This window comes from Vicia villosa, linkage group LG3 (assembly GCF_029867415.1).
Source record: "Vicia villosa cultivar HV-30 ecotype Madison, WI linkage group LG3, Vvil1.0, whole genome shotgun sequence".
Classification (NCBI taxonomy): domain Eukaryota; kingdom Viridiplantae; phylum Streptophyta; class Magnoliopsida; order Fabales; family Fabaceae; genus Vicia; species Vicia villosa.
Window position 1 is genome coordinate 43,364,487 of NC_081182.1, and position 21,784 is coordinate 43,386,270.

Consider the following 21,784-nt stretch of genomic DNA (forward strand, 5'->3'; position numbering starts at 1 on the left):
TGAAAAAGGTTTTGGTGTGTGCGTATGCTTATAGCCATATACTTTTACGAAAAATTCCTTCGCTTTTATAGAGGCCACTCACTTACTAACCTAGGATATTAAACTCCTTCTACGAACCCTTTTCCAGATATTATCGTTTAAGTTAACACTATTTTGAGATCATTTAAGGTTTTAGATAATGGACTTTGTTTGCCTTCTTTGAATAGATAAGTTCATCAAACCAATTTTTGTGGGTTTGTATCTCTAACTGCTTATGTCGCTTTTACTTGACTTATCTAGTTGTCTATATGGTTGACGTTTATGATTGATCTTATAGGTACATTTACAATTGTCATCATCAAATGGTGATGCCTTGGTTAAAGTTATATTACATGTAAAACGTATATTACATGCAAAATAAGGTTCTACAATTGTTTTAATTCTCGAGAGTGCAATACTCTTGGGAAATTAAGTTTGGTTCGTGAGATAAACCAGTCACAATCTATGTTTTGGTTTTTGGAACTTTGCTGGAAAAAGTTATGTTTGGTTATTGGGATAAGCCTTGAAAATATCTAGACAGTTCATTAGCTTAGCCTAGGTAAAAGCTCTCATTTTTGTTGATGATAAGCCTTTAAAATATCAAGATCTGATTGTATTAAGGTTAATGGGCATAACCTATAAAAACTCAAAGTTTATAGTCAAAGTCTCAAGAACGGTGCACCAAGCGAGAGACTCTGAATTTTTCCTATAAATATAAGTTTTCAGTTTAATGCAAAAAGGTTTTCGGTGGATTGGAGAAATACATAATAGGAGTAGGTTTTCTCAGGTCTACAACCAGGCGATAAGAAAGGAAGTATGATGGCGGAAGCGCAACTATGGTGATAGGGAAAATCCCGGTTCCGAAGTCAACTTCTCTAGAAAGGACAATTGTTGCATTAACCATGTGTAATGGTAGCCAAAATTTCTATTGTTAGGGTTAGATGTAGTCATGTACTAAATAAGTCATGTAATTCTTTGTAAACTCATGTTGTAATATTGGCGACTCTTTAATCTTAATGTTTGTTTTAACTTTGCAACCTAAACCTGTTTTCATGGCATGACCTAACATTGAAATGTGTTTAACATTGCTAGATCCAAGATAATCACCTATTGAGTACTAAGACTTGACATAGGTATAAGCTCAATATCCACATGTACTGTAGCAGGATCGACATGGAATATCATTATTTTACAATTGTTGGATCTTAATGCTTTTTGTTGGTTAATAGTAACGTATATCATTCTATTGGGTAACACAATTATCTCACAGCATTAGAATCAAAAGGAGATATGAATGAGGGTAACATGTGGTAGTACTATACGTCAAATATTTGAGCATATTATTGACCTATTGATGTACTTGATAGATATGTAATGATGAAATCTACCCCCATAAAGCAGTCTTACTGTTAATACCAAAATCTCCCACTTTATTTTCTGTCATTTACTTTTTCACATTACAACAAAGATAAAACCCTTTTCTTGTTTAGAATAATAAATCACTGTTACTCTATCTTAAAACCACTTGTCTACGTGGATACGATAATTGTAAAACTTACTTTTTTGCTAACGCGACAATTAAGGTGCATGTTAGCACAACTTTTATGGTAATTTCAATTTATATTCATTGTTCTCAAATACTTTTACCGTCCATTTTTGTGTTAACATCATTTAGGTATATGCAATAATTTTGTGCACAAATACATTTACTAAATGGTTTATTGAACCCATTCAATATTCCATCAACCCAACATTTATGAAATGATATCCAAATGTACATACCTAATGAATTAACTCAAGAGAAAAAAGACAGTTACATAAGATCTTTTATTAATTCGTAAGTATATATAAATTTGTGTTTTCTCTTATTTAATATTCAATTTTTTACCCATTATTAATTATTCTGGATGTACATGAAGTGGTCATTGGCAACTAATAATTATTTATCGCAAGTAAAATAGCATAATTACGTTATGCTCGTTACACTATAATATTGATTCAAGGATGAAACAAAATGCTAGAGCGTAAGTTGTATTATTTGTAATACTAAAATGTTACATTTATTTTTGAATAATTTTTATTTATGTCTAATTTTTTTCAAAATGTAGAGCTATGGAGGAATAAAATCTTATGTGTCGTAGTATAAGAAAGAAAAAGCCAAAATTCATTTTCCTAACCGTAAGTGGTAGTACTCGTGACATTCTTTAAATTTTTACTAATGTATTACTTGTACTTTGTGTGTATTAACCACTATATAAAAATTATTTCTAGGCATGGAAACAACCAGACATATATACATGTGGATATTATATTATGAAATAAATATTGGGTATTGTATCTAGAGGGATTAGGGATTCATGGACTAAGATAATCACTTTATTCATATGCATGTAATTTATTTATGTTAGTTAATAAGTTATTGTTGCTGTTGATAGCCAATAAAATGTTTATGTTGTTATTGTTGTTGGAGATTGAAAGTTAAATGTTGTTATGTTAATCTAATTTAAATTTTGTTCAAATTATTGGTGTTTAACGACCTGACACCGTTCACACGAGAAGATACATACGACATCTGTTAACGTTGGGCCGGATGCTTCCAAAATTCTTATGATATACACTAATTTCTTTTGCATTGTTTCCTTGTAACCTAGATTAGTGTGATGTAAATGTATGTGTCATTTTGAATTTGTTGTTAACAATGTATTTTTGAAAAAAAGATGCTTTCGGTATATTGCCTTTTTGAAAACATGTGTGTATAAGTTCGTCACAATTTATATATATATATATATATATATATATATATATATAAAGGCATATCTTATGAGAATGTGAGAATGAATTTGAACCGTCAGATTTTAAAATAAATGGTTGAGATTATGTGTCATTGTTTTTTTCTCTCTCCTCCATAATTTATTTTAATTATGGAGGAGAGAGAAAAAAAGATTCACACATAATCTCTACCATTTATTTTAGAATCCAATGATTCAGATTCATTCTCATGTTCTCATATAAAAATGTCATTCTCATATGATACGTCCTATATATATATATATATATATATATATATATATATATATATATATATATATATATATATATATATATATATATATATTTCATACCTCTAATGGTATAAGACCAGCAAGGCTAAAGTTTGACCTCATCGGCAAAAGCCAATGAGGACCTTCTATTTCATAATTGTGTATCAATCTCCTATTGTGTTCGGTGATTACTAGTTATATACAAGGTTTCCTCCCTTCTAAGCCCTTTATGACCAACTTATTGGTCAATACGATACATGTTCCTTTGTCTAGCTGGATAATATATGGAAATTAATGCTCATGTATCTTTGCATGAGACATGTCATTTAGGACTTTTTAATCGGCTTTAAATGTCTTATTTGTATTTATAAAGGGAATTGATTATATACGTTGACCCCAGAGGTATATGTGGATCAGTTGACTACGCTCATATGATCATAGTATATACATGCTTGTCTACCGGGGTGGCATGTTATCTTGCCGAACCCCTTACTTAGGCGACCTTAACATCGACTACGACCTTAGACCTGTGACATGCGAGGTGGTAATATTTTGGGATATACACAGACCCTAAAGCATGAGGCTAAGAGGGGTGAGACAATTAAAGAGAAAATCACTCGGACAACTTGACTAATGTTCAAGACTGAACTCCAAATATTTATTTCCTTGTACATCACGCGAAATTATCATCTTGTTGGTCGCTGGTCTAAGTCCCTAGTCAATGTTAAGGTTGTCCAAGTATCGAGTTTAACAAGACAGTATGCCACTCCGACAGACAAATATTTATGGACTGTGATCATATGCCATCGGCATAGTCAACCCAGTCCTTATATATCTCTAGAGTCAACATATCTAATTAATGTCCTTTATATTTGAAGGAAACACATTTAAACTTGATTAAATAGTCCTAAATGACCATACTCAGGCAAAGAGACATGAGCCTTACTTCCCATTTACTATCCTGCTTGATGAGGGAATATGACACGTTTCTTTATCTTGCACAACAAACCGTGATAAACCCCTTTTTCATTGTTGTAAAATCACTTATTTATAGTAGTCTGTATGAATAATTATCTTTATACAATTTTATAAATAAAGATAAAATTCATATTAAAAATTTTAAACTAAGATAATACACAACCCTCATAATAAAGAAAATAAAAATATATTTTACAATTTATTGCACACATGAGTGCGACACACAAATTTTTATATGTATTACATAAAACCATTACATAAAACTAAGATAATACACATCCCTCATACTAAAAAATATATAATAAAATATATATATATATATATATATATATATATATATATTACGTAAAACCGTTAATTAATTAAAACTTAAACATTAGTTTATTTTTCCACAATTCTTTCTGATCTCTCCATTTGATCCAGTGAGAGGTTTAATATCTCCCATCTTGATCATAGCAGCAACAAAATCAGATGAAAAGGATTTTGGATTAGTACTATAGCCACTCACTATAGAATCCGCGCACCCGCCATTGAAAAGTTGTTGGTCTGAATGGAGAAGACCTTTCTTTTGAACAAGATTCTTGAAGTAGTTGTTATCAAAAGAAATGGGGGTCTGAAGATCAAGGGGAGCCAAATTATTATCCCCTGACCCTGATGTACTTGGACAGTTTGATTGTCTCGTGCTAGCAAAAGAAGTATCTATGTTTGTCTCGTTGTAGATTCTTATCCTAAAGCTTGTGCACCTTGCTTGTCCAATAGTGTGACCACCTGGTCAATTTATTAAGACCCCAAATTAATTATAAGTAAAAATATTTCATGTATTTCACTAAATCACAGCAGCTATACCTGATAATGCGACTAAGTCTTTGAGGGAAAGACCGTTATTCTTAAACATGTTTGCAAGTACTTTGAGGTCAGAAGTTGGTTTCGGAATGGAGATAGTTGCTGCAGATTGACTGGCTTTCGTTGCGTCTCTTCTTCCAAGTTTTACCTTCCATGTTGGGCCTCCAAGCTACCAAGTAAAATAAAGCCAACCCAAGAATACAAGTGTTTATGGTTAGAGTTGTATCTAGATTTTTGTAGGTTAAATCATAGGTATATGATTACACATACAATTGCAACGGAATCTGCAGCTGCAATGGCAAGAATATCAGCACATGATACAACTCCGGGACACACATTCTCTACAGCGGTCTTTATTTTGTCAATTACTTCGAATCCACGAGCAGAGTTATTGTTCGGGGGCGCGTGTTGCTCTCCGGTAAATGTTGCTGTGTCATCGAGTAGAATTGATCCATCACAACCCTATAATGCCCCATATATTGAATGAAGTTTGAAATTTCCAAAAATCAATAGAAAAACGATATCACTTTAATTAATAATAATTTTTTAATGTAAGATATCAATAAAAAAAAGTGTGTAAAACATATAATTAAGAGTAGAGAAAAACACACGAAATTTTGTTCATGCAGTTCAGTCAACATGAAAAAACTTACGTTGACAAAACAATCATGAAAGAATAAACGGAGGATGGAAGCACCAATTCGAGCCTCCTTTGATATGGCAGATTGCATGGTGGATTTCACCGTAGGAAAGAGTTTGGGACAAGAACACGAATAAAAATCTGTAGAAAGTTTTGCATTGTCACTCCCTATTATTAGAACAAATAGAACTAAACCAATCATGGTTAATCTAGAGCCATTTAAAGCAGCCATTAACTATATCCTCTTCTAGTGTTTCTGTTTGTTCTTGAGGAGAGGGATGTGGTTTATCAAATTATAGAATTAGTGTCATATTTATAATGGTTCTTTGTAATAGCAAGGTTTGTCTGAGTCAATGTGTAACACGAAGAAAATAGACAAATCATTTATGCATGGGCCGGGAAAATTAATGTGGCTATATAATTATGAGAAAAGAGGTGATGCAATAGTTTTACTGTCAACCAATCACAACCATGTATTCAGTTCCATCATACTTTTATCTTTAAAAAATTTTATTGACATGGCAAATTGTTTGTTTTCTATTGAATGACAGTGTAAAACTGTCAGTGCATATCCATTAAACCCTATAATTATTTGTGATCATTTTCAAAAAAATAGTGCTCTATTATAAATAAAAAATACTATTGATTTGGAATTATTTTGTTCTCATAACTTTATACATCTCTCGTAATGAATTTATGATTATGGTGGATTATAACAATATGGTTAGTAGTTGTATGATTTGAGTCGATCAACTCAAAGATAACGAAGTGCAAATTAAAGCAGTGTCAATTTTTTCAAAATGCTTACTATTTCTATAATAAGTTCCCATCAAATAACCCTTTAATAGATCATATCTTACATGTGATATCCATACAAGTTGGATATATCTTTAATAGAAGGAATGGTCAAACGTGATAAATTCCTTTACAACATGTTTTTGTTTTTATATCTTTTATTTCCATAAACTTTAACTTGAAATGGAGATGGCTGCAGCTCACTTGCTTGAGATAAAGAAACCAAAAATTTTAAAAATTAGAAGTCCAGAGTTCGAATCCAATTAGAAGTTTACAGTTCCATCTAAATTATCAAGAGAAAATATTAACGTAGAAATTATTTAAAAAAAAACCTTTTATTTAAAAATAATTAAGGTAGTGTTTTTAATACTCACCGAGAAAGTGGAAAAGGTTACAAGTTATAATAAGAGAGTAGGAAAAGTTACAAGTTATAAGAAAAGAGGGAAGAAACTTTAATGACTTTGCATAGGTCTCTAAAAGTGAGAATGGTTACAAGTTATAGAAGGTGAAACTTAAGAATTAAAATTTATCATTGATAGATATGTTATTTTTTTATGAGACTAGTACGAGGATGAAGTGTAAACCCTAAAAGGTGAGAGAATAAAAAAATTTGGTGGAGAAAATTCAGTTTTACGTGGAGATTCTTTATAAATAAACTAGAGATAAGGAGGAGGTTAAGGCTCTTGACTATGGTTCTAGTGAGGGTAAATCTACAATTTATTCTGGTTGTCATTTAATTCACGATAGGGTAAGAAGGAAAATTGTTCAACCTCAAACATACATGTGTGCTGCTGACCTTGGTTGTTATGCTTTGATTGTGGAATCAAGATCTTCTCCATTTCTCATATCTTCATTTCTTCAATTACCATAGTTTGAGAAATATAAATATAATAGTGTGACATTAGATGGATTTAATGATTTATTATACACTTCAAAATATTTGAAAACTATAGTAAAGGAGAGAGGAAATGGAGAAAGAAAATGGAGAGCATCCTATCCCATATGATTGTGACTTAAAGGTTACACAAAGTGATAAAAGTCTCTTCCACGTGATAAAATTATTTATTCTATATCTATAATACGGTGGAAGAACTGGCTTTTTGTTTTGTTATTTCGCAAAACATGTTGTGGTTAGCAAGAGTCGCCGCCGACTTTTATTTTATCCAATTAGAAAAGACAAAAAGAACATGAAAGACCTTTTTAAAGATTTTGAGTTCGGGGGGTAGGTTATACAAAAGGAAGGTGTAAGCACCCTTTGTATCCATGGTTATCCATGGGCTCTTAATTTCTTAGCTCACTTTTGTTTGTTTGAAATGTTTGAAAGTGTAGTGTGTGTTTAGAAAAATTGTTTGTAAAAGAATTTAACTTTGTAATGATCCTTGTGCGAATGTATACAAAGTGCTATCTTGAAAGATGTTTTAAAAAAACGAGGTGTGAAAAACATTTGAAGATTTGATTTGTTATGAGCAAGCATTTAAGAGTTACTTACCCCTAATTTGTAGGGTCTTTCCTATACTTAAGGCTTTCCTTGAGAGAGAGTACCATCCATACCATTTGTGGGTAGGTAGTCTTATCTATTTGATGTGAAAGGACATCGAAGGGTCATCAAATGGTCATAGAAGGCAAAATGTAAGGATACCTTAGCAATTTGAAGGGACTATCATCATTTTATCGTAGCGTCATCGAGGGACGAGATCATCTTATCATAGACAACTTGAAGGGACTATGATCTTTATATCGAAGGGACTATGATGATTTTAATCGGAGGCAACCTTTGCTAAGACATCCCTACGTTCGAGGGACCTCGCCATATAATCGAAGGCAACAAGAGAGGATACCCTAAAGGTGAGTGTGTGAGAAGTGTGTTGTATTCAGATATTTATCTTGAAGTTAGTAAGCTAACAGTTGATTTTATCTTTCCATACAATCCTAAGACATTCATCTAAGCAGTTAATATAAGGTACAGAAAGTAAAGCAGAAATTAAAATCCTATCTATTACAAGGCTTCAGGATGGGGGGTACATAACCAGTAAAAAAATTTACGGGAAGGTAAAGGTGCGGAAAGTAGAACCTACGCTATTACAAAAATATCTTTGCGACCTATACATCGATTTCTAGAATTTTAAATAAGAATAAAGCAATAATACATAAATAAGCATTTTAAGGGTTAGGAGAATGTTCAAACCTAATTACTAAAGAAAATATTTTTTGAGTTTTTTAGAAAACGGTTTTAATAAAGAAAACCCTAATTCTAAGTTAATTAGAATTTAATTAAGAAAATAATTAAAATGCAAGGAGAAATAAATATTTTTGTGTCAAAAATTAAATAAAGGTTTTTGAAACCTAAATCTAAAATAAAAACATTTTTAGGGCTTTTTATGTGTGTAAAATAAATTGGTGAAAATAATTAAAAAAGGTTAAGAAAATGCCAAAAATTAGGATTTGTGGCCAAGGGGGTTTGAACCCTGGTCCTTGGGTTCAGCAGCAAAACCTTCCACCAACTGTGCTGGCTTGTTGTGTTGTAATTGGAATAGAAACACACAATTAAATTAAAAAATATGATAATGGGCAAAGTCAGAAAAACACTCAACGTGGGACCCCTTGTGTCACGATCGAACCAATAGCACGCGGAGAGATAAATTGAATTGTTGACTAGCCAATAATAATGCTTGAAAGCGCCACACGTATGAGTCAAAATTCCACCCCACTATTCATCGTCTTCCACATTCAATTAGCTACGAATCTGCTGTGAGCTTGCTGCAAACCCTGCTACGATTTTTTCCGTAGCAAATCCTGCGAACATGAAACAACAAGAACACTATCCAAACAAAGTCATGAAGGGGTCGAAGGAATTCTTGAGAGGCATGAAGAAACAAGGCTTGTATACCCTTGAGGCTAAAGTTGTAAGTGGTTCGACAAATATTGCATCTACGAAACCTTTGACGAAGATAGAAATTTGGCACATGAGATTGGTCCATGATAGTGAAAGGGGTATGGTCGAATTGGGAAAACAAAATCTGCTTGGTGGAGACAAATTCGAAAAGCTAAAGTTTTATGAACCATGTGTACTTGGAAAATCCTGCAGAGTGAAGTTCAACAAAGGCAAACAAAGAACACATGGATCCCTTGATTACATCCATGCTGATGTTTGGGGGCTTACAAGGTGTTCATCACATTCAGGAGCGAGGTATTTTCTATCCATATTATATGATTATTGCAAAAATTATAGGCATTCATCCAGAAGACTAAGGATGAAACTTTTAAGAATTTCAAAAGTTGGAAGACTCTGGTCGAAAATCATACTGGCAGAAAGGTCAGGAGGTTCTGAACCGATAATGGCCTTGAATTTTGCAACGCGGCGTTCGACAACTTTTGTGTTGCCTCTGGTATTGCAAGGCGTAGAACTACTGCAGTACTCCACAACAAAATGGTCTGGCTGAAAGGCTTTATCGAACTACTTTGGAGAGTGTTAGATGCATGTTGACTAGTGTTGGGTTAAAGAAGGTGTTTTGGGCTGAGGCTATTTTGACAACAACATATATGATAAACAGATGTCCTTCGACTGTGTTAGATAAGAAGAGACTTGAAGAAGTATGTTCAGGACATCCACCAGATCTCAACAAACTGAGAGTATTTGGCTGTGTAGCCTATGCTCATATTAGGCAAGACAAGGTCGAACCTAGAGCTCTGAAATGCATGTTCATAGGATACCCTGAAGGAGTCAAAGCTTATAGGCTATGGTGCCTAGAGCCAGGTCACAAGAAGAGTATCACCACTCGAGATACAATTTTCAATGAAGCTGAAATGGCTTTTAAGAAAATGATGATGTTGGTCGAAGTGCAGAAATATCTGACAAAAAGCTGGAACGGGTGGAGCATATTGATGCTGAATTGCATATTCCAGATGAAGTCGAAGAAGAAGCAGAAGATGTTGAGGAAGTTGAGGACATCGTCAATGACTACCTATTGTCAAGAGATATGTCGAGAAGAGTCATCAAGCCACCTCAAAGACTTGGGTATGGAGATCTTAAAGCTTATTCCTTAATCTCTGCAAGTGGGGTTTTAGACGAAGAACCTAGAGACTATAAGGAAGTTATGAGGAGTCGAAATAATACTGAATGGCTGAAGGCCATGAATAATGAGATGAAATTTCTTCATGATAATCACACCTGAGAACTAATCAAGAAACCTGCTGGAGCAAGGTTAGTCAGTTGTAAATGGATTTTCAAAGTTAAGGAAGGAATCTAAGGAGTGACATCGAAAAGATACAAAGCAAGATTGGTTGCAAGGGGTTTCACTCAAAAAGAATGTGTCGACTTCAGTGATGTGTTTTCTCTTATTGTGAAGCATAGGTCCATTCGAATGTTGCTTGCCAGGGTGGCACAGTTCGATCTTGAACTAGAATAGATGGATGTGAAGACTACGTTGTTGTATGATGATCTAGATGAAACGATCCTCATGAGGCAACCTGAAGGGTATGTCGAAAAGGGGAAGGAAGATTATGTGTGCAAGCTAAAAAGATCTTTATATGGACTGAAACAATCTCCTTGATAGTGGAATAGGAGATTCGACAAGTTCCTGACACACATAAGTTTCATTAGAAGTCAGTTCGACCACTGTGTTTACTTCCGATTTCTACCTGGTAATTCATTTGTTATTTTTTGCTTTATGTGGATGATATTCTCATAGCAAGCATGAAGGTCAAATATTTAATGAGGGTAAAGGATGAACTCAATAAGGAGTTTTTATGAAGGATTTAGGAGCAGCATCCAAGATTCTTAGGATTGACGTCAAAAGAGATAAAAAGCAGTCGAAGTTATGCTTATCTTAAGAGGCATACCTATGGAAGATTCTCGACAAGTTTGGTATGTCGAATTCAAAGGTTATTATGACTCTGATAAACCCTCAATTCAAGCTGAGTATTGATCACTATTCCAATTCTAATGTCGAAAGAGCTTATATGAATAGAATTCCATATGCTAATATAGTATGTTCTTTGATGTATGATATGGTCTGCACAAGACCCATATAGCATATGCAGTACGTCTTGTAAGCAGGTACATGGCGAATTCTAGAAGGGCTTAATGGCAAGCATTAAAGTGGATTCTAAGATACATAAATGGGTCTCTAAATAAAGTCTTAATTTATGGTGGAGCCTTGGGTGAAGGTAGTAAAGCAATAATTGAAGAATATGTCGACTGTGATTATGTAGGTTGTATGGATTTCAGAAAATCTATTTCTAGATATGTTTTCACTATGTTTGGCATACCAATTAGTTGGAAAGAAACACTTCAAAAGGTTGTTGCTTTATCAACCACTGAAGCGGAATATATTTCCCTCACTAAAGCTGTGAAAGAAGCATTGTGGCTTGAAGGCTTTGCGAAGAAGCTGAAACTTCAAGGTCGAGGTATCACTGTTAAATGCGATAGTCAAAGTGTTATACACCTGTCAAAGAAATGATAATATCATGAGCGAACTAAGCTCATCGATGTGAGTTTGCATTTCATAAGATGAGTAATCGAGCATGGAGAAGTCCAAGTGCTAAAGGTTTCGACATATCATAATACGGCTGATATGATCACCGACATTGCCCAATTATAAGTTTTCCCACTGTATGCAGTTGATAAAGATGCATGAAGAAAACTAATTTGTTCTTTGATGTTATAGAGTTTGGTTCAAGGTGGAGATTTATGAGAATTGGATCGAACTCTAGTGGGTCGAAGATTAGCTTCATATTTCGACAGAGAATGTGTCAAAGACCTACATACTATAGTCGAAGTGTGTTCTAGTATGTGGGTGTTGAAATGCTAGGATTGTTAGTATTATGAATTGGGCCTGTTTATAATGTCCAATTGTTTAAGTTAGCTTGTAATGGGTATTTGCGAAAAAGCCCATTAGTTTAGTTTGTTAAATTTATTATAAATACATACTAGTCTCTCATCATTGCATACTAAAAATCTTAATTTAGGCTGAGAGGGTTATTTGTTATTCTTGTAACACTTGTAATCTTGTTTCAAAGAGAAAGTAAAGAATAACAGTTATAACCAATCCTTGATGTTCTTCTTGCTTCCCATTGTGTTCCCTATTATACTCTATTCTGGACATCGTTTTCATTATATATATATATATATATATATATATATATATATATATATATATATATATATATATATATATATATATATATATATATATATATATATATATATATATATATATATATATATATATATATATATATATATATATATATATGCTAGGCAATGAGTTAACGTTACCAAACAATACAAATTTTATCAACTTTCAATTATCTATTACCAATTTGGTTATCTGCTATCATTATTTTTTAACAAACATAAACTATGTATATACTTCAACCAAATTCTCAAACTAACTTATAATATTTCTTGATTAAATGTTCATGAAAATTTTAGAGTTGTGTTGATTTTTGATTTAACATAATTACATAATTGAGTCCATTCAAGTTTGGATTTCAATTTGTTTTTTTAAACAAGATGCAATAAATTTAAAATTATAACACACTTTTGGTCCCTTATCATTACCTTGGAATTTATATTGATCCATTTTCTAAAAAAATATACATATTGATTCCTTAACTTTACTAAAGTGGGCATGTTAGTCAATTTCATCTTAATTACAATAACGGCATCAATGTTTTATTATATGTCCTTGAAAGCACAAAGTATCTTGTGGCATCTTTTGTGTGCTTTAAATGCACAGACTTGAAAGCGTTAGGCTAAGAGGGGTGAGATGCTTGAAGAAAAAATCACTCGGGCAACCTGACCAATGTTTATGAATGAACTCCAAATAATTATTTCCTTGAATATACAAGTCGTATTGTCAAGGTGATTTTCTTGTTAAGTTTCTCGCCCCTTATGAGCCTCACGCTAGGGGGGATGTGTACATCACGAGAAATTATCATCTTGTTGATCGTCGATCTAAGTCCCAAGTCAATGTTAAAGTTGTCCAAGTATAGGGTTCAACGAGATAGCATGCCACCCCGACAGACAAGCATTTATAGACTGTGATCATATGACATTGACATAGTTAACCCAATCCTTGTATACCCCTAGAGTCAACGTTTCTAATCAACACCCTTTATATACGTAGGAAACACATTTAAAGTCGATTAAATAGTCCTAAATGATCAGACTCAGGCAAAGAAACATGAGCCTTAATTCCTATTTACTATCCAACTAGACAAGGAAACATGCAACCGAGAAGAAAAATAACTTACTTTTCATGACACCCTTATTTATCTTACCCAACAAACCGTGATAAAATCCATTTTTCATTGTTGTACAATCACTTATTTATAATAGTATGTATGAATAATTTTCTTTTTACAATTTTATAAATAAATAGAAAAATCATATTGAAAATTTAAAACTAAGATAATACACAACCCGAAAACAAAAATTTAATTGACAATTTATTGCACACACGAGTGTGACACAAATTTTTATATGTATTACATAAAACCATTACATAAAACTAACATGATACTTAACCCTCATACTAAAAAAATACATAATAGAAAATTGTATATGAATAACATAAAACCATTAATTAATTAAAACTTTGACATTAGTTTATTTTCCCACAATTCTTTCTGATCTCTCCCTTTGATCCAGTGAGAGGTTTAATATCTCCCATCTTGATCATAGCAACAACAAAATCAGATGAAAAGGATTTTGGATTAGTACTATAGCCACTCACTATAGAATCGGCGGACCCGCCATTGAAAAGCTGTTGGTCTGAATGGAGAAGACCTTTCTTTTGAATAAGATTCTTGAAGTAGTTGTTATCAAAAGAAATCGGTGTCTGAAGATCAAGAGGAGCCAAATTGCTATCCCCTGACCCTGATGTACTTGGACAGTTTGATTGTCTCGTCTTAGCAAAAGAAGTATCTATGTTGGTCTCATTGTAGATTCTTGTCCTAAAGGTTGTGCACCTTGCTTGTCCAATTGTGTGACCACCTGGTCAATTAATTAAGACCTCAAATTAAGCACTTAAAAATTATTTGTTCCTTTTTATATAAGTAAATTTTTTTCATATATTTCACTAAATCACAACAACTATACCTGATAATGCGACTAAGTCCTTGATGGAAAGACCGTTATTACTAAACATTTTGGCAAGTACTTTGAGGTCAGAAGTTGCTAACGGAATGGATGTAGTTGCGGCAGATTGACTGGCATTCCTTGCGTCTCTTCTTCCAAGTTTTACATTCCAGGTTGGGCCTCCAAGCTACCATGTAAAATAAAAATAACACAAGAATAAAAATATTAATTAACTTTTTTTAACTAAATCATTGTTATATGTTCACACTTACAATTGCGACGGAATCTGCAGCTGCAATGGCAAGAATATCAGCACATGATACAACTCCGGGACACACATTCTCTACGGCAGATTTTATGTTATCAATTACTTCAAATCCACGAGCAGAGTTATTGTTCTGTGGCGCGTGTTGCTCTCCGGTAAAGGTTGCTGTGTCATCTAGCAGAATTGATCCATCACAACCCTATAATAGCTCATATATTTTAGTTTGAATTTATATCTCAACAAATGAAATTCGAATTTTCTAAAACTCAATAGTAAAACGATATCACTTTAATTAATAATAGTTTTTTAATATTAGATATCATTAAAGAAAGTGTGTTAAAAATATATTTTTGTTAGAACAATTATGCGAATACATATTAAATTAAGAAAAATACACAAAAGTTTTTTCACGCAGTTCAATCAAACATAACAAGACTTACGTTGACAAAACAATCATGGAAGAATAAACGTAGGATGGAAGCACCAATTCGAGCCTCCTTTGATATGGCCGATTGCATAGTGGATTTCACCGTAGGTAAGAGTTTGGGACAAGAACTCGAATAAAAATTTATAGAAAGTTGTGCATTGGTACTCCCTATTATTAGAACAAATAGAACCAAACTGATCATGGTTAATCTAGAGCCATTTAAAGTAGCCATTAATTAAATCCTCTACTAACAAAGAAGTTTCACTAAACTAAGCTCTAGTGTTTATGTTTCTTCTTGAGAAGAGGGGTGTGGTTTATCAAATTATAGAATTAGTGTCATATTTATAATGGTTCTTTGCAATGGCAAGGTTTGTTTGAGTCAATATGTAACACGTAGAAAATAGACAAATCATTTATGCATGGGCCGGGAAAATTAATGTGGTCATATAATTATTTGTGATATTTTTCAAAAAAGTAGTGCTCTATTATAATGAAAACAAAATACTATTTATTTGGAATTATTTGGTTCTCATAACATTCCATAGATACATCTCTCCTAATGAATTTATGATTATGGTGGATTATAACAATATGGTTAGTAGTTGTATGATTTGAGTCGATCAACTCAAAGATAACGAAGCGCAAATTAAGGCAGCTTCAATTTTGTCAAAGTGCTTACTATTCCTTCAATAAGTTCCTATCAAATAACCCTTTATTGAGTCATATATAACATGTGATATCCATACAAGTTGGATAACGACGAAACAGGGGGAAAAAAAGAAGTAAAATTTGACACTTAATTTTGAATAGTATTTGAATATTTTTAAGTATAATAATATAATTTGTGTAATTGAAATTCACTTAATTTTGATGCATTTGTTTGCACAACATCACTTGAATTGATTGTAATTACGAGAAGGAATGGTCAAACGTGATAAATTCCTTTACAACATGTTTTTGTTTTTATGTCTTTTATTTTCATAAACTTTAACTTGAAATGGAGATGGTAGCTCACTTGCTTGAGATAAAGAAAAAAAAAAGTTAATAAATTATGAGTCCAAAGTTCGAATCCAATAATAAGTCCAATGTTCGATCTTACCATGAGAAAATATTAACATGTAAATTATTTATAAAAAAATCTTTTATTTAAAAATAATCAAGGTAGTGTTTTTAATACTCATCGAGAAAATGGGAAAGGTTACAAGTTATAATAAGAGAAGAGGGAAGAAAGTGGAAAAAGTTACAAGTTATAAGAGGAGGGAAGAGATTTTATCACTTTGCATTGATCTCAAAAAGTGAGAATGATTAGAGAAGGTGGAACCTAAGGATTAAAATTCACCATTAATAGATATGTTATATTTTATGAGACTAGTACGAGGATGAAGTGTAAATACTAAAAGGTGAGAGAATAAAAAAAATTTATAGAGAAAACTCAGTTGAAGTGGAGGTTCTTTATAAGAAAACTAGAGATAAGGAGGAAGATAAGGCTCTTGACTGTAGTTCAGTTCTGTTAAGAGTCTTATATTGGATTATATATGACCATGTGTTTATAATTGGGAGAAATCTTCAACCTACGAGCCGGTTTTGTAGGATTGAGTTAGGTTTAATGACATTTTTTAACATGGTATTAGAGTCTGGTTTAAGATCCAGTGGACCACCTCCAATTAAGTTTCTGCTATCGAACCGCCCACCATTAATTTCCACGCTCCAGTTGTCTAGTCTTCCGCGTGAGGTGGTGTGTTAACACTATGCCAAGAAAAGTTTAGGCAACATCCTCTTTACCAGCGCTTTTTTTATAAAAACATTGCTAAAAAGTAAAAGAGGACATTAGACAATGCGTTTACGTAATAAGAATTGGCATAAGGTATCTACATAGGCAGCGCTTTGTAATACAAGTGTTGCTGTATATTAAATAAAAAATAATAATTTAAAAAATGTATATTAAACAACACTTCAACTTTAGACAACGCTTATTAATAAATAAAATTACTGCCTTAAGTAATACATTAGACAGCGCTGATTTATAAATAAAAGCGCTGCCTTAAGTGGTACATTAGACAACGTTTATTAATAAATAAAACCACTGTTTTAAGTAGTACATTAGGTTTTTCCACTGTATAAACAAAATACATTATCTAATGTATACATATAATTTTTAAAATTTTAACTAATTAAAATTTCTTTAAAATTCAACATAAGGCAGCGCTTATTAATAAATAAAAGAGTTGCCTTTAGTAGTACATTAGGCAACACTTATTAATAAATAAAAGCACAGCCTTAAATAGTATATTAGGAAGTGCTTATTAGTAAATAAAAGTGCTGCCTTACTTAGTACTTTAAGCAGCGCCCCTAAATAAACAAAAACCGTTGTCTAATATACACATAAATTCTAAAATTTAACTCATTAAATTTTTTGAAAAAAATCAACATTAGGCAACACTTAGCGTTGTCTTAAGTAGCACAATAGGTAGTGCTTACTATTAAATAAAAGTGTTGCCTTAAGTAGTACATTATGCAATGCCCTTAAATAAACAAAGAGTGTTGTTTAAGTACACATATAATCTTTAAACTAATTAAAACATCTAAAAAAATGAACATATGTGGGAATCGAACCCCTGAAACCTCGCTTATGGTACAATTTATGTATTAGTTGGATTAGTTGGCTTCAATTGTTATATATATATATATATATATATATATATATATATATATATATATATATATATATATATATATATATATATATATATATATATATATATATATATATATATATATATATATAATATATATATATATAAGGAGGAATATTCTTACTCCAAGAGTAAGTTATCAAGACTTACTCTTCGTCATAACCATTGATTCTTTTCAATCTAATGGTTAAAATTAATAAGTAATTAAATGTGGAGAGAGAAAAATTAATAAGTAACTAAAGGAACAGTCTCTATGGAATCTAAAGGACAAAGGTTAGTAGAAATCGTAGGGTATTTCGTATAAATTTGAGAATAGATGTCAAATCAGGTACACACAAAAATTCGATTAACACCTTTACGCCTCTTATCTTTGACGACCACTGACATGGGTGTTAGAATGTGTGTATGTACCCCCTCGTCTTTTACAAGACGACTAATGTATGAGAAAGAGAAAACTCTTAAAAATAATCAGGACCTCATAGTTCCAAGAAGAAGCTTCCTTGTTGAAGAAACAAGACCAAATTATGTGAAAATTATCCTAACTAGAAAAATTGTATAGTATTTTACTGCAACAGTTATGATGAAGAATCAAGGAGAGGGGTGAAGCACAAAGATCGAAGGAAAATCAGAGAAGAATTAAAAATAAAACAAATTACAGCAAACATGTATACTAAAGTTGTGTTATTCAACATCAAAAAGGGAAAGCAACGAGTCACAGGCATAATGACGCGATCTCAACTTCCTGCCAAGATAGCATTGTATTTTATATAAAGAAGTGTGTTGCGTCTAGGTCATAGTATAAAACATCTAGGGCATAATTGGATGTGTCTAAGGAATAGTGTGAAGCATCTGGGCATATCCAGGCGAATTTAGGGCAAATTACGATGTAATTTTGAGGGTTTTTATTTTTATTATTAACAAATAAACATGTTTTGGAATTAGGGGTCCAATTTTATATTGTCTAAGGTGGTTTTTTGTGTTATAAGAAAGTGAGAACGAAGTCCATTAGTGAGAGTTGACTCTTCATCATTGTAAGTCTTACTATTTTCTTCTAGTTACAAAAATGATGAATCTCTTAAGGACTAGTCACTAGTCTCTTTAGATTAGGTTCCCTATAAAGAATTTAACCTTGGGCATGTGATTATATATAATTTTATATGATTGCTTTTGTGACCTACCTATGATAAATATTATGTAGTCTTATTTATGTTTATGATATTTCCCGTCTATACAATTTGGAGAATTGATTTAGAGGGCAATGAGACTCAACGATGATATATCTATCCAATTTTACAGGATGTTAAGATTGTAATGATTTTTATGTTGGACAAGTGACTCAAAATACAAGATGTGTTGAATTATGTAGCTTCCAATAACAATTTTGATTTGAAAAATAGTTTTTAAAAACAATTGTTTAAAACAAATTTGAAAAGAGTATGCAGCAGAATAAATAAAGAGAATAAAATTAGAGTTTAAAACAAATTTAAGCACAATGGAAAACAGTGAAAATATAAAGAGATAAGGGATAAGAAGATTGCACCAGAGATTTATAAAGATTCTGCCTAACCACTTGGCCTACTTTGTCTCCCCAATAATTTATTCTTGAGAGTTCCACTATATGTGTGAGTTTTTCCTAGGTTATGCCCATGAACCTTCTTACAATCAAACTTGGAGATTTACACTAGCTATCCTCCAAACCAGACACCGGATTTTGTACATGGATAATCCTGTACCAAATGAGAGATTTTATACTAGAAAAATATACGAACAAAATTGAGATTTTGATGCACAATCTCACAAACCCACTAAGAGCTTTTATACAATGCAAAGCTCACAAACTAAATGTGAGATTTTTATAGGCAACCTCACAAACCAAAAAAGGAGCTTTTTAACTTGGTTTAGCTCGTAACCAAACAACAAAATCTCATAAGAGATATCACAAAAATGCCTCAACATCATAACCAAACACCTCACGTGTAAATTTCACTCTCATAACACAAAGGCAAAAGTGAAGAAGAAATAAAAAGAGTGGGGAGTGAAAAAGAGTATTCAAAATATGTTTTATAATGTGAATAAAATGAGAAACGATCTCTCTATTTCCATGACAAAGTGTGGCTCAAAAATAAAAATAATCCATGGTATTTTTAATGCTTCTAATCAATTAACTTCGAGGTCTAATTGATTAGCTAAGCTAAAAAATGAATGTTTTTAAATTGCAAAAGCACTAATCCATAAAGACTTCCTCTAATCGGCAAAGAGAGTTACAAAAGGAATAAATTATTAACCCTAAGGGGATAATCAATTATTCCATGTAAAAACCCTCTTAAATGATTTTAATGATTCCATAATCCATTACCTAAGCACAAAAAGGTTTTATGATAATTTTAACAAAGTCAGGGAGGCTTTCCTATCATTTGAAAGTGTGTGTTTGATTTGCCTTAGTAATTCAAGAGTGTATCTTATACCTTTACAATCACACACCACTCAACACGAATAATGAGCTTTCACACTTCCTCTTTTTCACAACTCTGAAGACACAACATCCATTTCTTGATACATTAATGATTCAAAACTTTATGTTGGACTTGACTTCTATTTTATTTGATGAGATTTAATAAGTCTTCTTGATAAATGCCATCATTAGAGAGATTTCATGAGTGAGATCTTCATGGATTCCATCGAACACCACTTTACATTAGGAGTTATCCTACACATATTGGCTTTAATATCTTGATCACACAAGCATGAAAACTTAATCATAACCTTATATGAAGACTTCACTACAAAGTGTTATCATCATCAAAACCAAATAGGTCTACTGATTGTTAAGTTCATTATACTTGTAAGTACATAGATCCACATGTTCTCATTGTGACACGAATACTCCAGTAAGATGCCATGGATCTCCCTTTCCCCATTTACTATAGGATGTGGAAATGGTTCTCTAAACCATGGTCGCAACAAATGTTTCATAACTGTAAAACATGTTAAAATACTTATTGAAATCATCCTTTGACATAGTTTTTCCCTCATTAAGTGGGATTTAGGCAAGCCTCATACATTCACCTCATTCTCCTGTGTTGGGTGAGACATAGTTTGTTAAAGCGAGTCCAAATGTGGAATTTATCCACAATTGCAGGAGCCAAATAGGACCACAGATTGAGAGACTATCAAGTTTTTCTCGACATGTGAGGTCACTGGATACTAAGGTCAAAGACTCATACAATCCGTAAAGGATGAGTTTGCTGAGGCAGGTGTTCCTTTCTCGTGCAGTTGAGTAGCCAAAGACACAACCATTTTCACTAGCTGGATAAATTGATAATAGAAGATATAGTGAGAGATCCTGTAAGTCAAGAACACAATGTGTCCATGATCTTTGAAGACTTAAGTCAAGCGACAATGGTCCTCAATAAAGATATCATAAGCAGCTATCTTAAACTCAAAATCATGCTTGGTTTTAGTAAGTTTTAAAGGTTCAAAATCTAACTAGTTGGTCGAAAACTAGTAATAGCAGCAACATCAAAGAGCGTGAGTGTCAGCATCCCACAAGGAAGATGGAATGTGTTTGTGATAGCATCCCAAAAGTATAGAGCAGCTAGAATTATACTAGGATTGTACCTGGGGACAACCCTTGAATGCTTTATTAGGTTCTAAATGCCTTGATCCTTCCATATGAATTTCTTCTTTTGTTAAACTCTGTTCAACCATTTGATGTAAGAGAAACCAACATCATCAATGGGAGTAATGGAACTAAACATCGTATTCTTTAAAAAATGGAAATCAAAATCTTAATCATAGAAAACTAAGGGTTCCCACCCTAGTAGGCTTGGAAAGAATTCTTTTAGAACTTAGGATCTTTCAAACGTGTTTGGGGAATATAACCCATGAAGGAAAAGGTATTACCTGCAATATAATAGGGGATCATCAAGTCAGAATACCAAACAAGTCTCTCTTCAGCATCCATGGGAGGTTCATGAATGTAAGTGTGATCGTTGATTAAG

The 21,784-nt window shown here is 32.5% G+C and overlaps 2 protein-coding genes across 2 annotated transcripts; both read right to left on the reverse strand.

Moving 5' to 3' along the window:
* Positions 1–4,205: 4,205 nt before the first annotated feature.
* On the reverse strand, positions 4,206–5,793 carry LOC131655552 (peroxidase P7-like). Its single transcript, XM_058925398.1, has 4 exons — positions 5,534–5,793; positions 5,151–5,342; positions 4,884–5,049; positions 4,206–4,805 (listed from the first exon to the last, which is right to left on the reverse strand). Exons 1-4 carry the CDS (start codon positions 5,750–5,752, stop codon positions 4,414–4,416), a joined length of 969 nt encoding a protein of 322 aa, XP_058781381.1. The 5' UTR covers positions 5,753–5,793; the 3' UTR covers positions 4,206–4,413.
* Positions 5,794–13,744: 7,951 nt separating this feature from the next.
* Positions 13,745–15,413, reverse strand: LOC131655553 (peroxidase P7-like). Its single transcript, XM_058925399.1, has 4 exons — positions 15,104–15,413; positions 14,671–14,862; positions 14,420–14,585; positions 13,745–14,314 (listed from the first exon to the last, which is right to left on the reverse strand). The coding sequence occupies exons 1-4, from the start codon at positions 15,320–15,322 to the stop codon at positions 13,923–13,925; spliced, it is 969 nt and encodes a 322-aa protein (XP_058781382.1). The 5' UTR covers positions 15,323–15,413; the 3' UTR covers positions 13,745–13,922.
* Between the last annotated feature and the right edge of the window lie 6,371 nt (positions 15,414–21,784).